This window comes from Staurois parvus, unplaced genomic scaffold (assembly GCF_062004578.1).
Source record: "Staurois parvus isolate SC_StPar_1 unplaced genomic scaffold, SC_StPar_1.0 ptg000297l, whole genome shotgun sequence".
NCBI lineage: Eukaryota > Metazoa > Chordata > Amphibia > Anura > Ranidae > Staurois > Staurois parvus.
Window position 1 is genome coordinate 1,076,209 of NW_028318093.1, and position 18,989 is coordinate 1,095,197.

Genomic DNA, 18,989 nt, shown 5'->3' on the forward strand with positions numbered 1-18,989 from the left:
GCGGCACTGATGCGCACTGATAGGCTGATTGGACACAGCTGATCAGATGATAGAGCCGACGTCTTTGGCTCTTTCCCTTGATCGGTGATCCGCTGTGTCTCAGGGACACAGCGCACTACCGATCTCCGTGCTGCGTGCCTCAGGGTACTCGCACGCGCCGGTAGAGTGGGAGGATGTCATATGACGTCCTCCCAGAACGAGAGAACCGCCTTGCACCAATCATTTCCTTATATGGCGGGCGGGAGGCGGTTAAAGATTACAAAGAATGTAACAGAATATGCAAAAAGGAAATAAAGGTCGCAAAAATTGAAAACTATTATTTTCATTTCCATCAAACGATGGGGCATCCTTACATTTCTAACACATTACCCAGTCCATATCAGTATAGATATTCAGCATTGAGATCTGATGTGTTTTCAAAGTATTCCTTTAATTGTTTTGAGCAGTGTTGTACATAGTTACCTTGGCCCAAGCTGGACCAAGGTAACTATGTATAAAATATCCATACTTGGAATTCTGCTTTAAGAAAACACAAGAGGTGTACACAGAGCACAAATTAGCTCTGAATTATTAACATGGCCTACATTTTTCTGCACCTAAAGGATAAGTTCACCTTTATAGAAAAAGTAATAAATACACATGTTTTTGCTGAAAAAAATGCATTTATTTTACCTGCAGGAGCCTGGAAAGCATTGCCTCTACCTCTGTACTGGCTTTCAGTTTGAAAGCCAGAGGACATTTCAGTGGACTACAAGAGCGCTCATCAGCAACTCCGCAGCCCACTGAAACTGTTAGTCCAGCTGGAAGAAATGACTTGTAGTTTATTCATTCACAGGAATCTGTGAATGAATGACGTGGCTGTGTGGGTACAGACCCACACAGCCAGGCTGTTTTTAAAACGTGACAGTGGGTGTGGGGAGAGGAACTCCAGCCAGCTGTCACAGGAAGGGAAGCAGAGGGAGCAGGAGCTGGAACATGTTACATGTTCCTCTCTTAATATGCTTGGAACATGTAATTTGTTCCAAAGGTAAACTTAGCCTTTAACAAACTCACAAAACAAAATGCTTTTAATGATATATTTAACAGATCAAGGGAGCAAATAACAGCAAATAACAAATGTTTATTGTTGGGAGTTAGAGCTACTTTATGATCGAAAAGCTGGGTTGATAAAGAACATTGGTGCAGGATACCAATTATGCTGTTTAGCCTGTCTGGAATGTACTTTTCAGTCGTGAAATGTCACATTTCCATCTCAAATTAATTGAGATTGGTACTCCACTTTCTGTTACTATACTTGCTAGACAAGAACATTCTTGAAAACCCAAGACATGAAAAACAAACAAACAGCTTTTAGATACATGTTTGCTGTATCTTTTATTGCACTTTTACCACGCTGCAAACAACTCACAAAAACGCTGCAAAATTAAGCTTGTAGCTGCACAATGCAGCTAATATTCATGTATATATGTACATTATTTACATAATTATAGCAAAAGCAGACACGAGAAGGCAGCTACCTGGCTAATGACAGAACAGACCTGCGACCTGCTCTCCCTGTGCTCCAGCTGTTACCCAATGAATCCTCTCACCTTGCTAAGCTGGTCAACTCAAGGCAAGGTATGTTGGGAGTGATATATTAAGAACACCTGGAGTACTTCAGGTCCCCTAATTTAGGTCTATTATGTAAGGCCTGCCTGTTTGTTTTAAAGGAGAATAGCTCACCTCAATGCTTAACATTCAAGTAAAGCTTCCACAATTGCTAAGCATTACTTCAGCCGAAAAACCCTCCACACTTAAGACTTTGGATTTTAACCCCCTGGAAATACCAATTACAGAAGATACAGTATACTCAAGTTAAGAGATTGAAGTCATCTTGAAGGCGTTATTGTGGTATAGTCAAGTCAGCATCACAGGTAAACAAAACTATACTGTCCCTTTTCTATGTTTTCCAAAAAAAGTGGTAGGTAGATCATCATTGTATAATTATACCATATATAAATACAAAATCTTTATTTTTAAATAAAGGCCTCCTATCTGTACAAAAAGATCAAGATACGCTTAGAACCCAAAACCGATTCTGTAGGTCTTTGACCATATCATTTTTACGCACATCCATTTATAATCTACTTATTTTACAGACTTCTTAATTATCTAATCCTTCTTGGTTTCTATAGCTTGTCTACAGTGGGAAATGATTTAATCTTTAATCTGAATTCACTGAATTCACAAAAGAGCGTTCGCAGTCTTCGGTAAGACTATGTCTTCTTGGTTGGGCTTGGAGACTTTCCCCATCACTACCTCTTGGTTGTCTTGTTATTCACATCAGAGTCCAAGTCAGGTTCAACTACGCTATCATAGTTGTCTTTTTCTATGCAGTCACTGACAGCTTTAAGGACAATCCGTAGCCTCCTGTCCAAAGCTTCAAGATGCGGCTGATAGAGGATTGGGGCAATTTTGTCCATTTCTAAAGACTCCTCCATCAGTTTACTCAGCTTGTATTCCTCCTTTGCTAGGAGCTGTAATCGCAGGTATGTCGACTTTTTGATCCTATGTAAAAATAAAACATATGTGTTTATAGTGATGCTTCACAATAAATATATTTTATTATACAGCCATATTTAGTATTTGTGTTTCTTACCTATTTATACAACTCCACATGCATGAACTATGAAGAGACAGGGCAGTATGCTATAAATATAATTAAAAGCTATTGGCTTGATTAATGAATTCAGCACATGGAAAAGGGAAATTGTCTGGGAGCACGCAGACATCTGAGATGATTTCATGAATAAAGCCAGAAGCTTTTAACTCGGATCTGTGTTGTGCTGCTGCTATCTCGATATTTGTATTTGTTATTGGAGAGAAGGGGCATAATGCTATATGATGAACTCTTTAGCATAAAAGTAGACACGCATGCAAAATTTTTATTTCAATTTGTATAGACCAAGGGGGGTGACATATGTAAACCATTGGGGAGGTTTCCGCTCACTTCCTGTTCCATAGCCAAATCAGAAAGTAAGAGAAAAATCCCTCTAAAGTTTAACGTAGAAACTTTGTAGCGTAGATTATTGTAGTGTATTGTTTCTGATTGTTTCAGTCTTATCCAATTTTTCTCATATGAATACAGTACACATTAAAAGAAAATCGTTAGTTCTGTCTAGGCACAAGAAAAATTTTGGAGTTTGTCCCTTCAGAAATTTTTAATAATAATATAAATAATAATAATAATTTGGAAAGTCTCCAACAGATGTCGAAAGTTGTCTACACATTATACAAAAATTGAACAATCGTTCCACGTATGGAATTTTTCTTCTGATTTTCTCATAGTGTGTACTCCATTTAAGACTTGTGCAATTCTTAAGCATAAACTAGCACTGTGACATATTTAGTCGCTGGTACAGTGTTTTGATAAAGGTGCTTGCATTGTTCACATTTTATGTAATTCAAAAGAATATGTCAAATGCTAATTATGTTTGTATAAATCATTATTCAGCCAGACTTGGTATGGCATCCTATTCTCCTCTGATACTGCTTCTCCAAACTAAACATAGGAATTAATACCTTAAAATTTTAAAAGTATGTGAAGTACAAATCTCCTCAGTGGGGAAAAAAGATGGCAATATACACCTGCTGTATGGTGCATAAAGACAAAAGACTTAAAATTTCAGGAACTCTGTTTTATTAAATTTTACATTTGGGTATGGCCAACGCCTCTTGGGGGTTCAAAGAGGCCCCCTTCATCAGGGATGAAAATTTATTTTGAGAGCCTTAGTGAATGCTGGACTTTATAAATATGGACTAATTCCTTCATAATATTTAGGATAAAACTGTTTAGATGTATTAGTTATAGTCATATCGTATGTACTCTCCAGCGCCTCAGGAAATGCACAGCCAAAAGGGAAGCCAAGGGAACCAGGACAGCGACAACCAAAGGAAATGCTTCAGGGGTGCAGCCCTCCTCAGACGGGGGGATCAGCCACTAGATAGAGAATAAACAGGTGGCGCACACACCTAGTGCTTTATCCAAGGTTTATTGAAAGGTATGAAAGGTAAAAACATACTCACAGACGAAGCATGTATCTAAAAAGCATTTGCATAATGACAATGGCCACAACGGCAAGCAAGGTGTTCCAAATGTCAGTGCGGTCAAATGGCTGACGCGTTTTGGGGACGAATCCCTTTCCTCAGAGCTAATGACCAGCCTATATAAAGGTCAAGCGGTAAATAACCATGGCTTGATGCCTTGGGAACAGAGCTCCACCTCCTCTACTTGTTATATAACACTAGGTGTGTGCGCCACCTGTTTATTCTCTATCTAATTAGTTAAAGTCAGGCTTAAAGCCTCATCCCAAATAGCATATTTTGTTTAAATTCTCATTTTGAAATACCCTGTCCTCTTGAGATGTGAGAATTGGGGTAGTTAAGACTCATTTTAGCTTCACAAACAGTTTTCAATAATCCTCACTTTTTCCAGGACCTGCCAATCAGGCCGAATAACAAATAGATAAAACATATGCTTCATTAATACAATCTTTCCCAAGCTGATATAAAAAGGACTTGATTCTTTATTACTATACCTGCAGCATTGATTCAGTGGCACTAAAATAGACAACTCATCGTGTGAATACTTTCCAAACCTGTTAAAAGGGAAAAACACTTTAATGAAAGGCAAATAGCTACAGTACACAGCATGATAAATGAAATTCAGTCCTAGCTGAGAGGCAGTGAAAGCCACCCTTAGTAGATTTTGCAACCATCTGCCATAAATCACTTGTATGAAGGTGAGATTCTTTTATAGCTCTTTGTGGAGTGAAGACCATTTTATTCTGGGATACTAGATGTTTCTTACTGCCTGTGTGATGCAAGCATATGGGCCACAGCTGTCTTTGGCAGACCTCTAAAAGCACAAAGTCTCTCACGTCCATGTCATTCCTTTCTGTACCAAGAAAGACATTCGATAGTCACATGTAATAATGACTCAAACATTTCTTTGCAACAGATCAACATTCCTGCAGTCTAAAATACACCATCCATGTTATATTATTTTTTTTCTAATTTAGTATTCCTTGATCAAGTGATTTTGCTCCTACTGCCTCTGGTATTAAACACACCAACCATGTTAAATTGTTCTCTGAAGACATCTGCCTAATTGAGTAATTTTGCTTCCTCTGTCTTTAGGATCACAATGGTGTATGCGTAGATGCAGTCTGATGACAATATTTTACAGAACACATTAATGTCATCACACATGGGGGTCTTTTTAACCCACTTCTTCACGTGAGGTGGTTTTCTCTGTTCATCAGTGGTCACCAATATGGTCAATAGCAGCAAACGGGTGCTGTCTGTTAGTCCAATCCAAACATACATCTTCGTATCACCTAAGGACTCCCATGGGGAGACCTTAATACAAAGCATTTCTGTCCATTCATTCCTGAGATTTACTCAGTCCTGCCAAATGATACAACCAGTCTGGAGACCTGACTTTTCTCTACTGTATTTGAGTAATATGAGGGACGTTCATGTCAAATAGGGACCTTTGATTTTACAGGTATAAATAGAGATGCTAGTGTGTAGGTACTACACACAGTAGTAAGTGGCAAGTGTGTCCTATTACTGATAGGCAGTGCACATGTCGCGGGCCTTCCAGAGACCGTTAATCAAGATGGCAGACAGCGCTGTTAGTGTGTGCATGGAACAACATGTGGTGATGAAGTTTCTTGTGAACAAAGGCATAAAACCCGCTGATATCTACAGAAGACTTCAAGCATAGTACGGTGATGAGATGCTGAGCTGCAGTAATACATTTGAATGGTGTAAACCTTTTAAAGATGGCTGTACTTCTGTCAGTGACCTGGTGGTTCCCAGCCAACAGCAGTCATTCCTGTGAACATTTAGCTTGTGGAACACCTGATCCTGGATAATTGATGGATAACCTGTCGTAGAATTTCGGCTTTTGCTCACTCAACACACTACAACGCAGATCATGGATTGCCCTCTTACATGATTGATTTCATTGTCTACATAATGAATGATTGGTTATACAGGGTTGGGAGTGCTTCAGGGAATGTATGGTTGTGGTTTTGAAGTGCTTCTGTGCACTCTGTTTTTAAATGTAGCTATTATGCTGCAAAAAAAAAAGCTCACAAACTATAGTATATAAACTATTTTGCAACTGGCCAATTGGTATAAGTTGAGGGCTTTAGCTATATATTTTAAGAGTAAACTTTCCTATACTTTTTAGATCTATGTATGTTACTTCCACAGGTAATTTCAAGTTTTCAAGTTGAAATGAAAAAGGTCAGGGTGTTGTTGCTGTATTAAGTCAAGCTAAATGTAAGAGTTAAAAATCAATTACACATCCTAAATATGTGATGTCAGAACATGGTGTTGCTGTCACTGGTGCTGTCCACGAAAATTGTACTGTTCTGTAACACCATATATAGTCTAAAGGCATTTTCTTTCTTTTTTTTATTTAAATGCCCCCTATAGCAGTTCCCAGCTCCCTGTTCCCTTTATTTCACAATTGCTTTCTATCAGTCTTGATATTGAATAAATATTAACAGCAGTATTTGCATCCCATAGACTTCAATGGGATTCACTATTAAGTTCGGGTTTCATTAATTTCTAATAGGATTTGGAGAACCTCCCACAAATCGAATTTGGACAGGTTCAGCCTTCCCTAATAAAGACACTTTCAAAGGTAGATTTATCAAAACAAAGGGGAAGAAGTAAGAGACGTTGCTTGTTAGGGTTCACATAAACATTACGACCCAGCTGACATCTTTATAAAGTTGAAATGCGTTTCTTACCACAAGCAGTAAAGGTTGCTATGAGCATCGGTGAGCTGTGTGCTCTTCATTTTGAGCAGCGCCCAAATACATTAAGGGCCAGTTCACACCACAAAAATGCACTCCGAATTCCTTTCTGAATATATTTTTGCTTACAGTTCCCACCACACTTTGTTCTGGTGCAGTTCTGATGCAGTTTGCTATGTTCCAGTACACAGCGCAAAAAAAATTATTAATGTGAAAAAAAGTCCAAATAAAGCCCCAAAGATATATAAAAAAATATAAATTGTGCTCAATCCCAAAAATAGTGCTCAAGAAAATCCTCAAACAAAATGTGGTCACACCATCCGTGATTACTGCTCCAATCCCCACTCACCAGATGAAATGGACTCTTTGCTGGTATGGCTAAAGAGTCAAACAAGCTTTATAGACTGGGCATATCCTCCCCAGATGACTCTGCACTTGATATCCTCCAAAAACGATTCCCATGATTAGATGACAATGAAAAACACAAACAGTGCAATATTGCAATAGGGGAATATTATTCACTGCCAGTCCACTTCTGCAAAATATGAAGTTGTATCATATAATATGAGCCTCTGGGCCCATTATGAAAGTGTGAACATATCATTAAATCATGTGAGTGCATATAGGGCAGCTTTTTTAGATTAAAAAAGGTTTTTTTTACAGTATTGTACTATTTGTGCCTTTTTATTTGTTTTTCATTGTCATCTAATCGTGGGAATCGTTTTTGGAGGATATCAAGAGTTATCTGGGGAGGATATGCCCAGTCTATAAAGCCTGTTTGACTCTTTAGCCATACCAGCAAAGTCCATTCCATCTGGTGAGTGGGGATTGGAGCAGTAATCACGGATGGTGTGAGCACATTTAGGTTGAAGATTTTTTTGAGCACTATTTTTGGGATTGAGCACATTTTATATTTTTTATATATCTTTGGGGCTTTATTTGGACTTTTTTTCACATTAATAATTTTTTTTGCGCTGTGGAGTGTTTATATTTATAATTGATTGGTTTCTTCCTTTCTTGAACAGCAGCATTTAGATTTTGATTGTAGTATAGATATAAATTTTTTTGTGGTGCAAGTTTATTATATTTTTATTCAATGTTCCAGTACAGTTCTGTGCCGAAAAAAATGGCTCATGTTCTATTTTTTTCTGCACTGGAAACAGACTAGAACTGAGTGCACTAGTGTGAACTAGGGCCATTGGAATACATGGAAAACACTGTACATGGATTTTTGATGCAGAAAAAAAATGCACTGGACTGCATCTGGTGTTGCGTTACCGAACAAAGGGTCAAGTATGGATTTAGTCATACTTTGGAGTGTTGGAAACACATTCAAAATGACTGAGCTTCCTTGACGCAACCTGACCTGAATCTACATGTGCAAATATTGTTACTGTTATCTAAAACGTATCAGCATGTGGCCATTTCTCCTCCCTCTGAAGTTTATAGAAAACAAGCACAGTTATGCAATAACTATAAAAAACCAGACCTATATTTTTTCTAGATGTACTTTAAACTCTATATAAATGGAGGCTATGTATATGTTGTATTGGATGTACTTTACTCCTCCTTACTGCAGATGTACGCCACATTCAGTCAGAGTTAGCATTCATAACAGCTATATGCAAGGTCAAAATAAACCTTCGTGCTGCCATCACAAAGTGGTATTACCATGACAACGATCAATGCCTCATCTTACCGAAGACAAAGTTTAAGAAAACTCTGCAAGCAGCTGAATACAACAAAAATAACTAATCACGTAACATGCAAATGCTGCTGGCCGGTGGGTTTTTGTGGTGAAACAATACAGAAGCACAACAGATGGGGAAAAGGGAAATATTCATTACCATACAAATTGCTTGTAAAAATAGAAGAACATGCCGCATTCCTGTTCAATCAGATACACATTTATATTTCCTTTAGCCAGCAAAAAAAAAGAATTCTGCGTGGAGGTTAGAGCTCAACTGTACTTTCAAACCTTTTTATCTTTTTTTATAGTACCCCCTACGTTGTAAAGTCAAATTTTTTTCTCGTAATGAAAACGGTGCTTACTTCATCTCCTCTCCAGTGCTCTATGCTTAAAGTGGAGCTCCACCCAAAAGGGGAAGTTCCACCTTAAGCCTTTGTCCCCTGCTCCCCATTAAGGATTGGTGGGGGTACCTGAATTTGACAGGTACCAGCTCCCAGTTCCGCCTTGATCGCCTAGGTGATCGGAAGCGGAAGTTGTCCTCCCCCCCCTCCCTCCTCGTAGTCTTTTGGGACACGTGACAGGTCCCAGAAGACTACGGGGCCATCCACCAAGCACCGCACTTCTTGCGCATGCGCAGTGGCACACTACTGTGAAGCCGCAAGCTGTCACAGTCAGGTGCCCACACGGAAGATGCTGGTGCCAGGGAGAGAAGACAGCCAGTGAAACCAGCCATGGTGAGGACATCGCTGGACCAAGGAACATGTAAGCATCTGTATTTTAAGAGTCAGCAGCTACAGTTTTTGTAGCTGCTGACTTTTTTTTTCTTGTGGAACTCCGCTTTAAATAGATTTAACTCAGCAATGGCTATACCCTTCAATAAGTGCACACTTACACTCCAGTGAGAGGAGGGGTATGTCTGATCAGGACTGTCACCGATTGCTGATTCCTGAATGCACTCTAGTGCCTGCTGGACAGGGTAGACATATTTATGCTCCTGAGACTGTTACAGAAAAGTGGATTAAGGACTATGAAAAGTAGACACAACATATGGCATGTAGGCATAAACAAAAGACCCTTCTACACAATGTGGATGACAAAAAGAGATTAGTCTACCAATTATTTCCCTATATCCAGACTGGAGTCTAATAGATCATCTGAGCAGAGAAGCCCACTCTGGAAGCCATCATGAATAGTATGGTCCCACCATAGTACTTTAATGGTGAATTTCTGGTCCAAAACACAATTTAAAGTAGTTTTAATAAGTTAGTTTTATTTATTTTAAATAACAAGGATATCTATACTTACCTATTGCACAGAGAAGCCCCAAACCTCCTCTTCTTGGGTCCCCCACTGGTGCACCTGGCTCTTCCTCTCTGGCTAGTGCCCCCAATAGGAAGCTGCTTCCCATGGGGCCTCTCGTGTGGGCACGCTCGCTTGCTGCTACGCCCATTGACATGATCCCTAATAATTTTTTACTTTAATGCAAGGAATGCATTAAGGTAAAAAATCTTTAGGCTTTAGAACCACTTTACTGTAGAACCTTTGAAGAGAGTTGGAAATATTGTTTACCTACATAAATCTAGAATAAGTAACTAAGCAATATATAATATCAGCCTCCTGCCATCCACTATAGCACCAAGAAAGGGAGGAGGAGCACTGTGAGCTAATTGGGCTCTGCTACATGTACATTTGTTGATAAGGAATATGCAGACAGGATAACTTGTAATTGTGCTCCTTCATTGTCCAATCAGCAGGCAGAACGGGTGACCCCATGGTATTCCTTAAAGTAGAACTACAGGCAAAACCTTTTTTTTTTCCTCTTGGATACAGTAAGGGAGGATTATGAACCCTGTCAGATTTTTTTTATGTCCGATTGTGGAGATTTCCCTTCACTTACGGTCTTATATATATCCAAAATAGGAAGTGAGAGGAAATCCTTGAAAATTAAGGGAACCCCTTGGGACCCTCTAGATCACCAGAGCTCATGTCCCCATTGGAAGATTCCTCCTCTTTTATTGTTCTCGGGACAACCCAAAATGTAGGATTTTCTTTTACTTTCACTTTCAATGATAACAGTAAATCGGACAAATAGAGAGGATGAATCTTCCTAATGGGGGTTCAGACAGCAATAAAAACCTAATAGGTGTTCTAATCCATCTCCACTTTATCCAAAACTAAAAAAAAGTGTTTCCTTTAGTTATACTTTAACTCTAACAGAGGTGATGGTCCTGACTACGCTGTCTGAATCACAAAATTAGTTGGACAGAATTGCAAATCCTTTGACAGACAGCACATTACACATATTTCAACTCAACATTTAGCTGTCTATTGTTCAGCTTTGACATCAATTTCAGCAACAGGGGGTTGTATTACAAAGTAGCAAAACACTGGTTAATATACAGTACATAAAAATGTATAATATTCCAGGAGATGTCTAGAATTACATAAATTCCATAAGTGGTTGATTTATGAAACAAAATTCAGAAATAAGTTTCATGAATACTTACCCTCTTCCATTATCCAAGTGAATGATAAATGTTTCATTTCCAAACTTCTCAAAGGTCTCATAATGGTGGCGATCCATATTCCCTGCAGACAGATATAATTGTCTCGTTAGAATAAGTTTACTGACAGCTACTGCATATTACATGATTTATGTACCATTAATCCCCAGTTTAAGCTATGTTGGCAGCCCTTAACATGTGAGGTCTTAGCAACATTTTACACATTTATAAATAGCTGCATTCACAATCCTGTGGTTTCAGAGCTTCTTCTACGCGAGTGTGGAAGTAGTGGGGAAGAGGCATAATAATTTGTAATCATAAAATGGAACAAACAAGCTTTCCACACATGCCTACTGTGTTTGACAGTTGAACTACAGACAGGACTTATTTTTATTGTTTAGTGCTAGATTGGATGGAGATGGGTTAGAACGTTTATCAGGCATCCCTCCTTGGGAGATTCACTTCCATACCCAGCTGTCAATGGGACAGAAAGTGAGGACAAATCTAAAATTTTCCAGTTGTCAGCAAAACAGGAGGAGAAAGAATATCACCCAATGGGAGTACTGTTCCAGTGACAACGTCCCAAACTGGGATTAGTAGTCAATTCTGGGAGATTTCCATTTAATTCCTCGTGTTCCCAAAACATGAAGTGAAGGAGAGATACTCTTCAGTAAGAACAAAGAAAGCAATTAAACGGTGACAGAGACTCTACCATCTAATAATAAAGTTTTATTCCATTTGCCTGTGCCCCATTTGTACATTCAGGCCACACATTTGCTTTCCAGACATGTGTCAGAACACTGAATGCTCAGGGTGTTCAGTGTGGATGAACATGACAGCTTCTTGTCTTGCAGGCCTTTCAACCATCCACCCCATCCTCCATTTGTAGATCCTGTTTAATTCATAAAAGCTGCAGTACTGGCTTCTATGAATGGCGGAGCTAGAGGGAAAGGTCAGGCACAGTTGGGGACTCTTGATGAGTGCAAATGACAGCTCGCTCAGTTATATTAACTGTTGTCGCATGAGAAGATTGTGGGCAGGGGCGGGGGGTCAATGGAGAAAGATTTTAGGCATGAGGTGCTCAACCTTTTGAAGAGCGAGGGCCATATAAGCCATTTGGTAACCGCTTTCTCGATGGAGAAAGATTTTAGGCATGAGGTGCTCAACCTTTTGAAGAGCGAGGGCCATATAAGCGATTTGGTAACTGCTTTCTCGATGGAGAAAGATTTTAGGCATGAGGTGCTCAACCTTTTGAAGAGCGAGGGCCATATAAGCGATTTGGTAACCGGTTACAGACCATGATGAATTATGGTGTTTTATCGTCCCCCCCCCAGCTGTAAATGTAAATGAGCCCTTATTGCCCTGAACCCCTATAAGGCTGCTTTCACACTGATGCACTGCGGTTTACCCAAAACGCAGATGCAGCAAAGTGCACCTGCGGCTTTTCTTTGGGTTAGTTGCAATGAGCCATAGACTGCTATCACATCTTGCAGGTGTGGTGCACTTTCTGAAAGTGCACCAAGGCGACTGCTCTCAGAAAGTGCACCAAACCTGCAGGATATAATAGACGTCTATGGCTCAGTTCAGCTGACCAGCAGGAAAGGCGCAAGTGCACTGCGCTGCACCTGACAATTAGTGTGAAAGCAGCCTAATAACCCTTTTTTACAAGTGCTAATATGCCCATTGCAAAGGGAATGTAGAATACACTGACCTTTTCCTGTTCCAGCTTCAGTGGGCATTGCTCTCCAGGCTGCTAGAAAGGTCCAGGCAAAGTGCACTTGGTATCACTCCACCTGGGTGAGAAGCCGGCATGACAGAGGAAGCATTGGCTTATGCGGCTCCTGCTCCCTCTGCTGCTGAGAGGGTGGGAGGTAGTGGTAAGCTCCAAAATTACATTGAAGTGACGTAGCTTTGCCTTGCAGCATGGCCATAGCATCAGGCTATTAGGAGCTGCTACAAGTATGTGATACCTGCATTTTCCACTTGTAACTATTTTTCTCTTTAATAGAAAAAAAACTTGCTAGAAAAGGACATTACATTTAGATTTAAAGAAAATAAGCTGTTTTCAGACTGTGATTCATTTGCAGCAACAGTCTCGATTTTGCACTCAGGTGGGCTTACTAAACTTGGAGTGGTTTTGATCAAATTTCGAACACCTAGGCAGAATAATTTTATAAATGCTTTCTGCATGACTTTACAATACCACCACCCTCGCGTCAAACTCCTATTTTGAATGCTGTCATGCAGAAAAGATTAAAGTTTACGTTCTTGAACCATAGTACAAGAGAAAAGAAATGTCTGTAAAACTCAGTGGCAATTAAAAAGCTAAAAGAAAAATAATTCTAAACTTTTTAAATTCTAATCTCCGTTTGCAGTTTTGAGGCTTTTGAGTCTTGCCCTACAATAACACCAGTGCTTTGCCACTGGCTGAAACTTCCTTCGTAGTTAAAGAAAATAAAATCATAACCAATTCCAGTTTTTATACAACAAGCCAAAAAAATGCCCATTAAGTATTTTTTAAATGGTCATGGATGTAGCACTTTGAATGTACTGTAATCAAACATATTCAGGATCAGAGGTTAAAATCCCTGCAATGTTGTTGGCATCACACATTTTATTTTTTTGGCAGAAACTATAAGTCCCATTCATAGTTACTGACTGCAACTAAGCTCAGGATCAGTTGAACAACAGAACTATTGTGTCATGGTTATGGATAAAGAGGCTGTATAAATCCCCATTAAACAGAGAGTAAAAGTGACTGTGAAAATGGAGTAGATATGAATAATTCTGAATAACTGCACATATATCAACATTTTATGCCATTCATTAAAATAAAAGAAGCAGGCATCCATACAATACATAGCATAGCAAATTCGTGTTAAATCGTTCCATATATTGAAATGAGGTTTAATAATTTATTTGTAAAATAAATAATAGCTATAATTATTGATTTTATTTTCAGAAACCCACGTACATCAAAGGCAATTTAGTTGAAAGCAGAATCTGGAATCTGTGTATTCATAGCTGCTCTTTAAACAGAACCTGAACTGTAGGTTGCACCCAAAAATCTTGAATCCCAGCCAGGACACTAACTGCATGGAGTTTGATTTTTGTTGCTGTACCTGTGGGGGTTTCCACCTTATTCTCCAGTTTCCTCCACTACTTCAAGACATGCTGATAGGTCTTGTCAAAATTGGTCATAGTATGTGTTTGTTTGCATGTGAGGTAGGGACTCTAATTGTAAGCTCCTTGAGGGAAAAATGTAAAGTTGCAATATATAAATAGCTGTGCAAATTGATGGTGCTATATAAATGAAAAAAAAAAGATAAGTATAGGGCAAAGGACTAGTCCCCAATATTGCTTTTTGGAGTATTGCAGTTTGTCTTTTCCACATTGTCTTATCCTTGGGTTGACTTATCCACACTAGGTTGACCACTATGGTAGAAGAGCATGGCTTTGATTCCGTGTGTCAGACCTGCCCCCTGATGACTGGGGAACTTATAACTGGTGGGGGAATAATCATGAAGCATCAGGAGTCGTTCCCCCAATCCACGTTCTTTCTTTCTTCTCTTCTTTCCCCAATCCTCTCTCAGATGGTTCTACAGGAAGGATTTGTCAGATACATTGTCTTTTACTGTCTATTTCTTATGTGTTTGTTTTCTTTGTTTTGTATCAGGGTTGGACTGACAACTCATGGGGACCCAGGCAATAGGGGATCATGGGGTCCCTGTGACCTTGCCCAAACTCAAAGAAGCCTATGAAAAAGGTACCAGGGGCATCTCATGGGGCCCCCTACTGACCCCGGGCCCTTGGGCAGTGCCCGAGTTTCCAAATGGTCAGTCCGCCCCTGTTTCGTATATGTTCATACACTAATGTACAAAGCAACAAAAAAAACAAAAGTAATATTGTCAAGATAAATTTCTCTTTGCTCAATGATGTACCTGGTTTATGTGTATTCAAGAATATGCAGGTGCAGCGCTCAGTGGTAATAAACACTTATAATATACACATAATCTTATTATAATTTTAATATAATTTATATGTATATTATAAGTGTTTATTACCACTGAGCGCTGCACCTGCATATTCTTGATTCATATATTTCTGGAGGTTTTTTGGTTACCTTTGTTTTGGTGTTTCAGCAGCTTGTTTATTCATTTCCTTTTCCTTCTGGGGTAGCGCTCACTAAGCATTTCTTTTTGGTTTATGTGTATTGAATGTCTAAAAAAGTCAAAATTACCTTTGGAAAAAACTTAAAACTAAGAACAGAGCGGGGAGCAAAACGCCTAGTGCATTTTCCCTAGCAATTTTTTAAAATGGTGATAGACAACATATTATACTCACAAGCCAACTGAATAGGAAGGCATAACATAGTTATAAACTATAAATAAATAAACTAAGTGTTTGCGCCTTCTCTGTTCTTTGTTTTTATGCAGTATCAGATTCCCCTATCTGAAGAGGGCAGCACCACCGATGTCCCTTTAATTTCTGAATGCTGGAATGTCAAGTTTACTTTTCCTTTGTTGTTGGAAAAAAACATGTCAGGGGAGGTGTAGAACAGAACCATACAATGAATGAAGAAGAAGCTGAGGGATGCATGCAGTGCAGGTCCTCAGGTAGAGCAGCACAGTTGTAACCCCAAATCTCATTCCAAATGTAAGACTAGCAATCAGAGGCAGCGGTACCTTACATGAGCTTACACAGCACAGCTACAGTTAGGAGGCTACAGAAGACAAGTGATAGGCACAATCATGTGCAGGAAGTGCTCAGGAGGAAAGTAAAAATACATCAGGGTACTGAATGGGCACAATTAACATTTTTGCATGTTCCCAAGAGCATGTTAAATCTTCACTTTTTGAATGCAGGCCCACTTTAACTCTAAGGCTCCATGTACACGGGACACTTCTGAACGATGGAAACTGACTGCTGGAAAATGTAGGTTAAAAAAGTCTGTTTAGCCGTGTTTTCAGAACGCGTTTATGCGCGTTTGCGTTTACAAGTGTTTATTAAAGATAAGCACAGGAGGACCTCCCAAATGCCCAGAATGCACTGAAAAGTGGTAACTTATTAACTATTTCAGACTGTTTTAGAGAAATACAGAGAGTAGAAGCAGAGAGAGCAGTATGTGTTGAGATTAGCTTAGGAGTTGCTCATTAACATTTCTTTTGTTTCCAAGGGTGGGAAAGGTGTCTGGTGGAGTGAGTCATTAAGGCTACCTGGCAAGGGGTCTGCATGAGGAATTTGAGGTGTGAATGGTCATTAACATGTCTTTTGTTTCCAATGGTGGAAGAGGTCTGAGGTGTGAATTGGTCATTACAATGTGTAACAAGCTTGGTAGGAACATCCTGTGTTCAGTGTTTTTTTCCATTTGAGTACCTTGAAAATGCTTTGCATGCATTTTTCATGACGAAAAAAAAGCTCTGGACAGCATTGGGAACGGAAAGAGTTAAAAAAAGTTGCAAACGCTTATAAACGCGATTTGCCGCGTTTACAAGTGTTTTGTGTTTGAAACGCTGATAAATTTGACTGCTGAATGCAAGTTTTATGCGTTCAAAAAAACAACTGTAAACTCAAATGCCTGTAAACGACTGTAAACGAAGCTGTGTACATGGACACATAGGAAAACATTAGGGTGAGCTCAGAGGCTGCTGAAAAAAACGCTCAACAGCTCCTAAACATGAGTTTATCAGCTGCAGTGTACATGAGACCTTACTCATAAAATTTGGGGCTGGGGCTTTAGAACTTTTATTAATGTGCTGCCTTGCCTCTCAGGAATTACTTGATTTAGTATGATTTGCTTGTATTCTCCCCCTGCCAGAACAAAAGTCCCAAGCTGCAAGGCTATCCTAACTCTTTATTGAGCAAACTGCCGATAACAGACATTCAAAAAGGTTGGGTTATAGGGGTTATACATTAAATATATTGCTTTTAACCTCTTAGCACCAGCCGTATGCATATATGCGGCCACTCCACTGGTGGGCCTTAACGATAATCAGCCGCATATATGTGACCCTGTTAAAACTACTTACCATGTGCAGAGAGTACTTGGCTGCACACTCCCAACACAGTAGCTGGCAGGCATCGGTAAGTTCCTGATGCATACTTGCAGTTGGGACCGTACTGATCATGTGACCACTGTGACAGCCACTCACAGTTGTCACATGACCCGAATGCCTGCCCCTGCCTCCTGGCTTTTAGAACTCTTAAAGACCCAAATGGCGGTCGACGCAAAGGGGTTAAATCACCTGTTGCTCCAGCTAATTATTATTATTACATCGAGTTTATATAGCGCCAAAGGGTTTGCTCAGCGCTGTACAATAGAGGGGGGGACAATACATGAAACAGTACAGCAACAACAAACAGCACACGAGGGGTTAGAGGGCCCTACTCTTTCGAGCTTACAATCTAGGAGGGAGGGGGTAGTGGTACAGGAGGAAGTGGCTGTGGGGGATGGAGTGGTAGGAGGAATGAAGGAGAGCGGCTGTTAGGTGAGGGTGGGGTAGGCTTCCCTGAAGAGGTGGGTTTTCAGGGAGCGCCTGAAGGTGAGGAGGGAAGGTGACAGTCTGATGGATTGGGGTAGTGAGTTCCAGAGGATGGGGGAGGACCTGGAGAAGTCTTGCAATCGTGCGTAGGAGGAGGAGACCAGGGAGCAAGATAGAAGGAGGTCCTGTGAAGAGCAAAGGGTACGGGTAGGGTGGTACCTGGGAATCAGGTTGGTGAGGTAGTTAGGGGCAGTGTTGTGAATGGCTTTGTAGGTCAGAGTGAGTAGTTTGAATTTGATGCGTTGGGCGATAGGGAGCCAGTGGAGGGATAGGCAGAGGGGGATGGCAGAGGTGGAGTGGCTGGTGAGGTGGATGAGTCTGGCCGCTGAGTTCAGGGTGGTCTGAAGCGGGGAGAGCTTGCACTGGGGTAGGCCGGTGAGGAGGGAGTTGCAGTAGTCAAGGCGTGAGATAATCGGGGAGTGTACGAGTAGTTTAGTGGTGTCTGGGGTAAGGAAGGAGCGTATTTTGGCGATGTTGCGAAGGTGTAGCCTGCATGTGTTTGTAAGTGATTTGACATGAGGTTGGAAGGAAAGGTTTGAGTCCAGAAAGACGCCAAGGACTTTGGCTTGCGGGGCGGGATTGATGGTGGTGTTGTTGGTAGTGATGGATAGGATGGGGGGGGGCGCGAGCAGGGGGAAAGACGAGAAGCTCAGTTTTGGAGAGGTTAAGCTTGAGGAAATGGAGCGACATCCAGTCAGAGATGTTGTTTAGGAGGTGAGTGATGCGGGCGGAGAATATGGGGGTGAGGTGAGGGGTGGAGAGGTAAATTTGAGTGTCATCAGCGTAGAGGTAGTTGAAGTGAATAATCTCAGTGTATAGAAGGTACACTGATGAGAAGATGAGAAGGACCAAGACTTGGTTAGTGTAGAATCTGTCTCTGTCATTGCAGAGGCAGGTTTTTATGATCAAGATGTGTTTATTGCTTTTTAAAGCAAATCTCTTACCCATTAGAAAGTCGAATATGGTCATATCGATGACATCTAGAAGTCTTGTACCACTATCGTATGGAGGAGTCTGCTTCACTTCTTCACAGTAGTCAGCATCAACTTCCCATCTGAAGAAAAATAAGTATATTTTAAGCCATTTAGACAAGTAAAATGTATTCAGTGTAAGGACACATCTATATTCTTGAACGATTCCATATTCCGTCATGCCCCTCTGATTAATCCCTAGGGGATAAAAAACTAACTCAGCACGAAAAGTATATTAGACTTCAGGAATAAAAGTGTCTGATGGGAGAATATTTGCTCACAGCAAGCAAACAGATTCTCCTGTGCTACACTAGGAATATAAGATAATTATATAATATAAGCGAGAAACAAAAAACGTTTTCCATCAGACACCTAAATGAGGTCTACCGGCATCTGGCTAGTTTGCCTTTTTAATAAAGAATTGATATGGCCTATCATAAACCTTGTCATTTCTAAATCAATAAATG

At 40.2% G+C, this 18,989-nt stretch overlaps 1 protein-coding gene across 1 annotated transcript in view; it reads right to left on the minus strand.

The window, feature by feature from the left end:
- Positions 1 to 1,100: 1,100 nt before the first annotated feature.
- The window catches only part of FAM20C (FAM20C golgi associated secretory pathway kinase), a 288,908-nt gene continuing 271,019 nt past the window's right edge, over positions 1,101 to 18,989 (minus strand). Inside the window, exons 7-10 of the mRNA XM_089682732.1 lie at positions 18,496 to 18,605; positions 11,013 to 11,094; positions 4,578 to 4,637; positions 1,101 to 2,547 (exon numbers count right to left, since the gene is read on the minus strand). Coding sequence (XP_089538858.1) covers positions 2,295 to 2,547; positions 4,578 to 4,637; positions 11,013 to 11,094; positions 18,496 to 18,605 — 505 coding nt within the window. The 3' untranslated portion in view covers positions 1,101 to 2,294. The remainder of the gene's footprint in view (positions 2,548 to 4,577; positions 4,638 to 11,012; positions 11,095 to 18,495; positions 18,606 to 18,989) is intronic.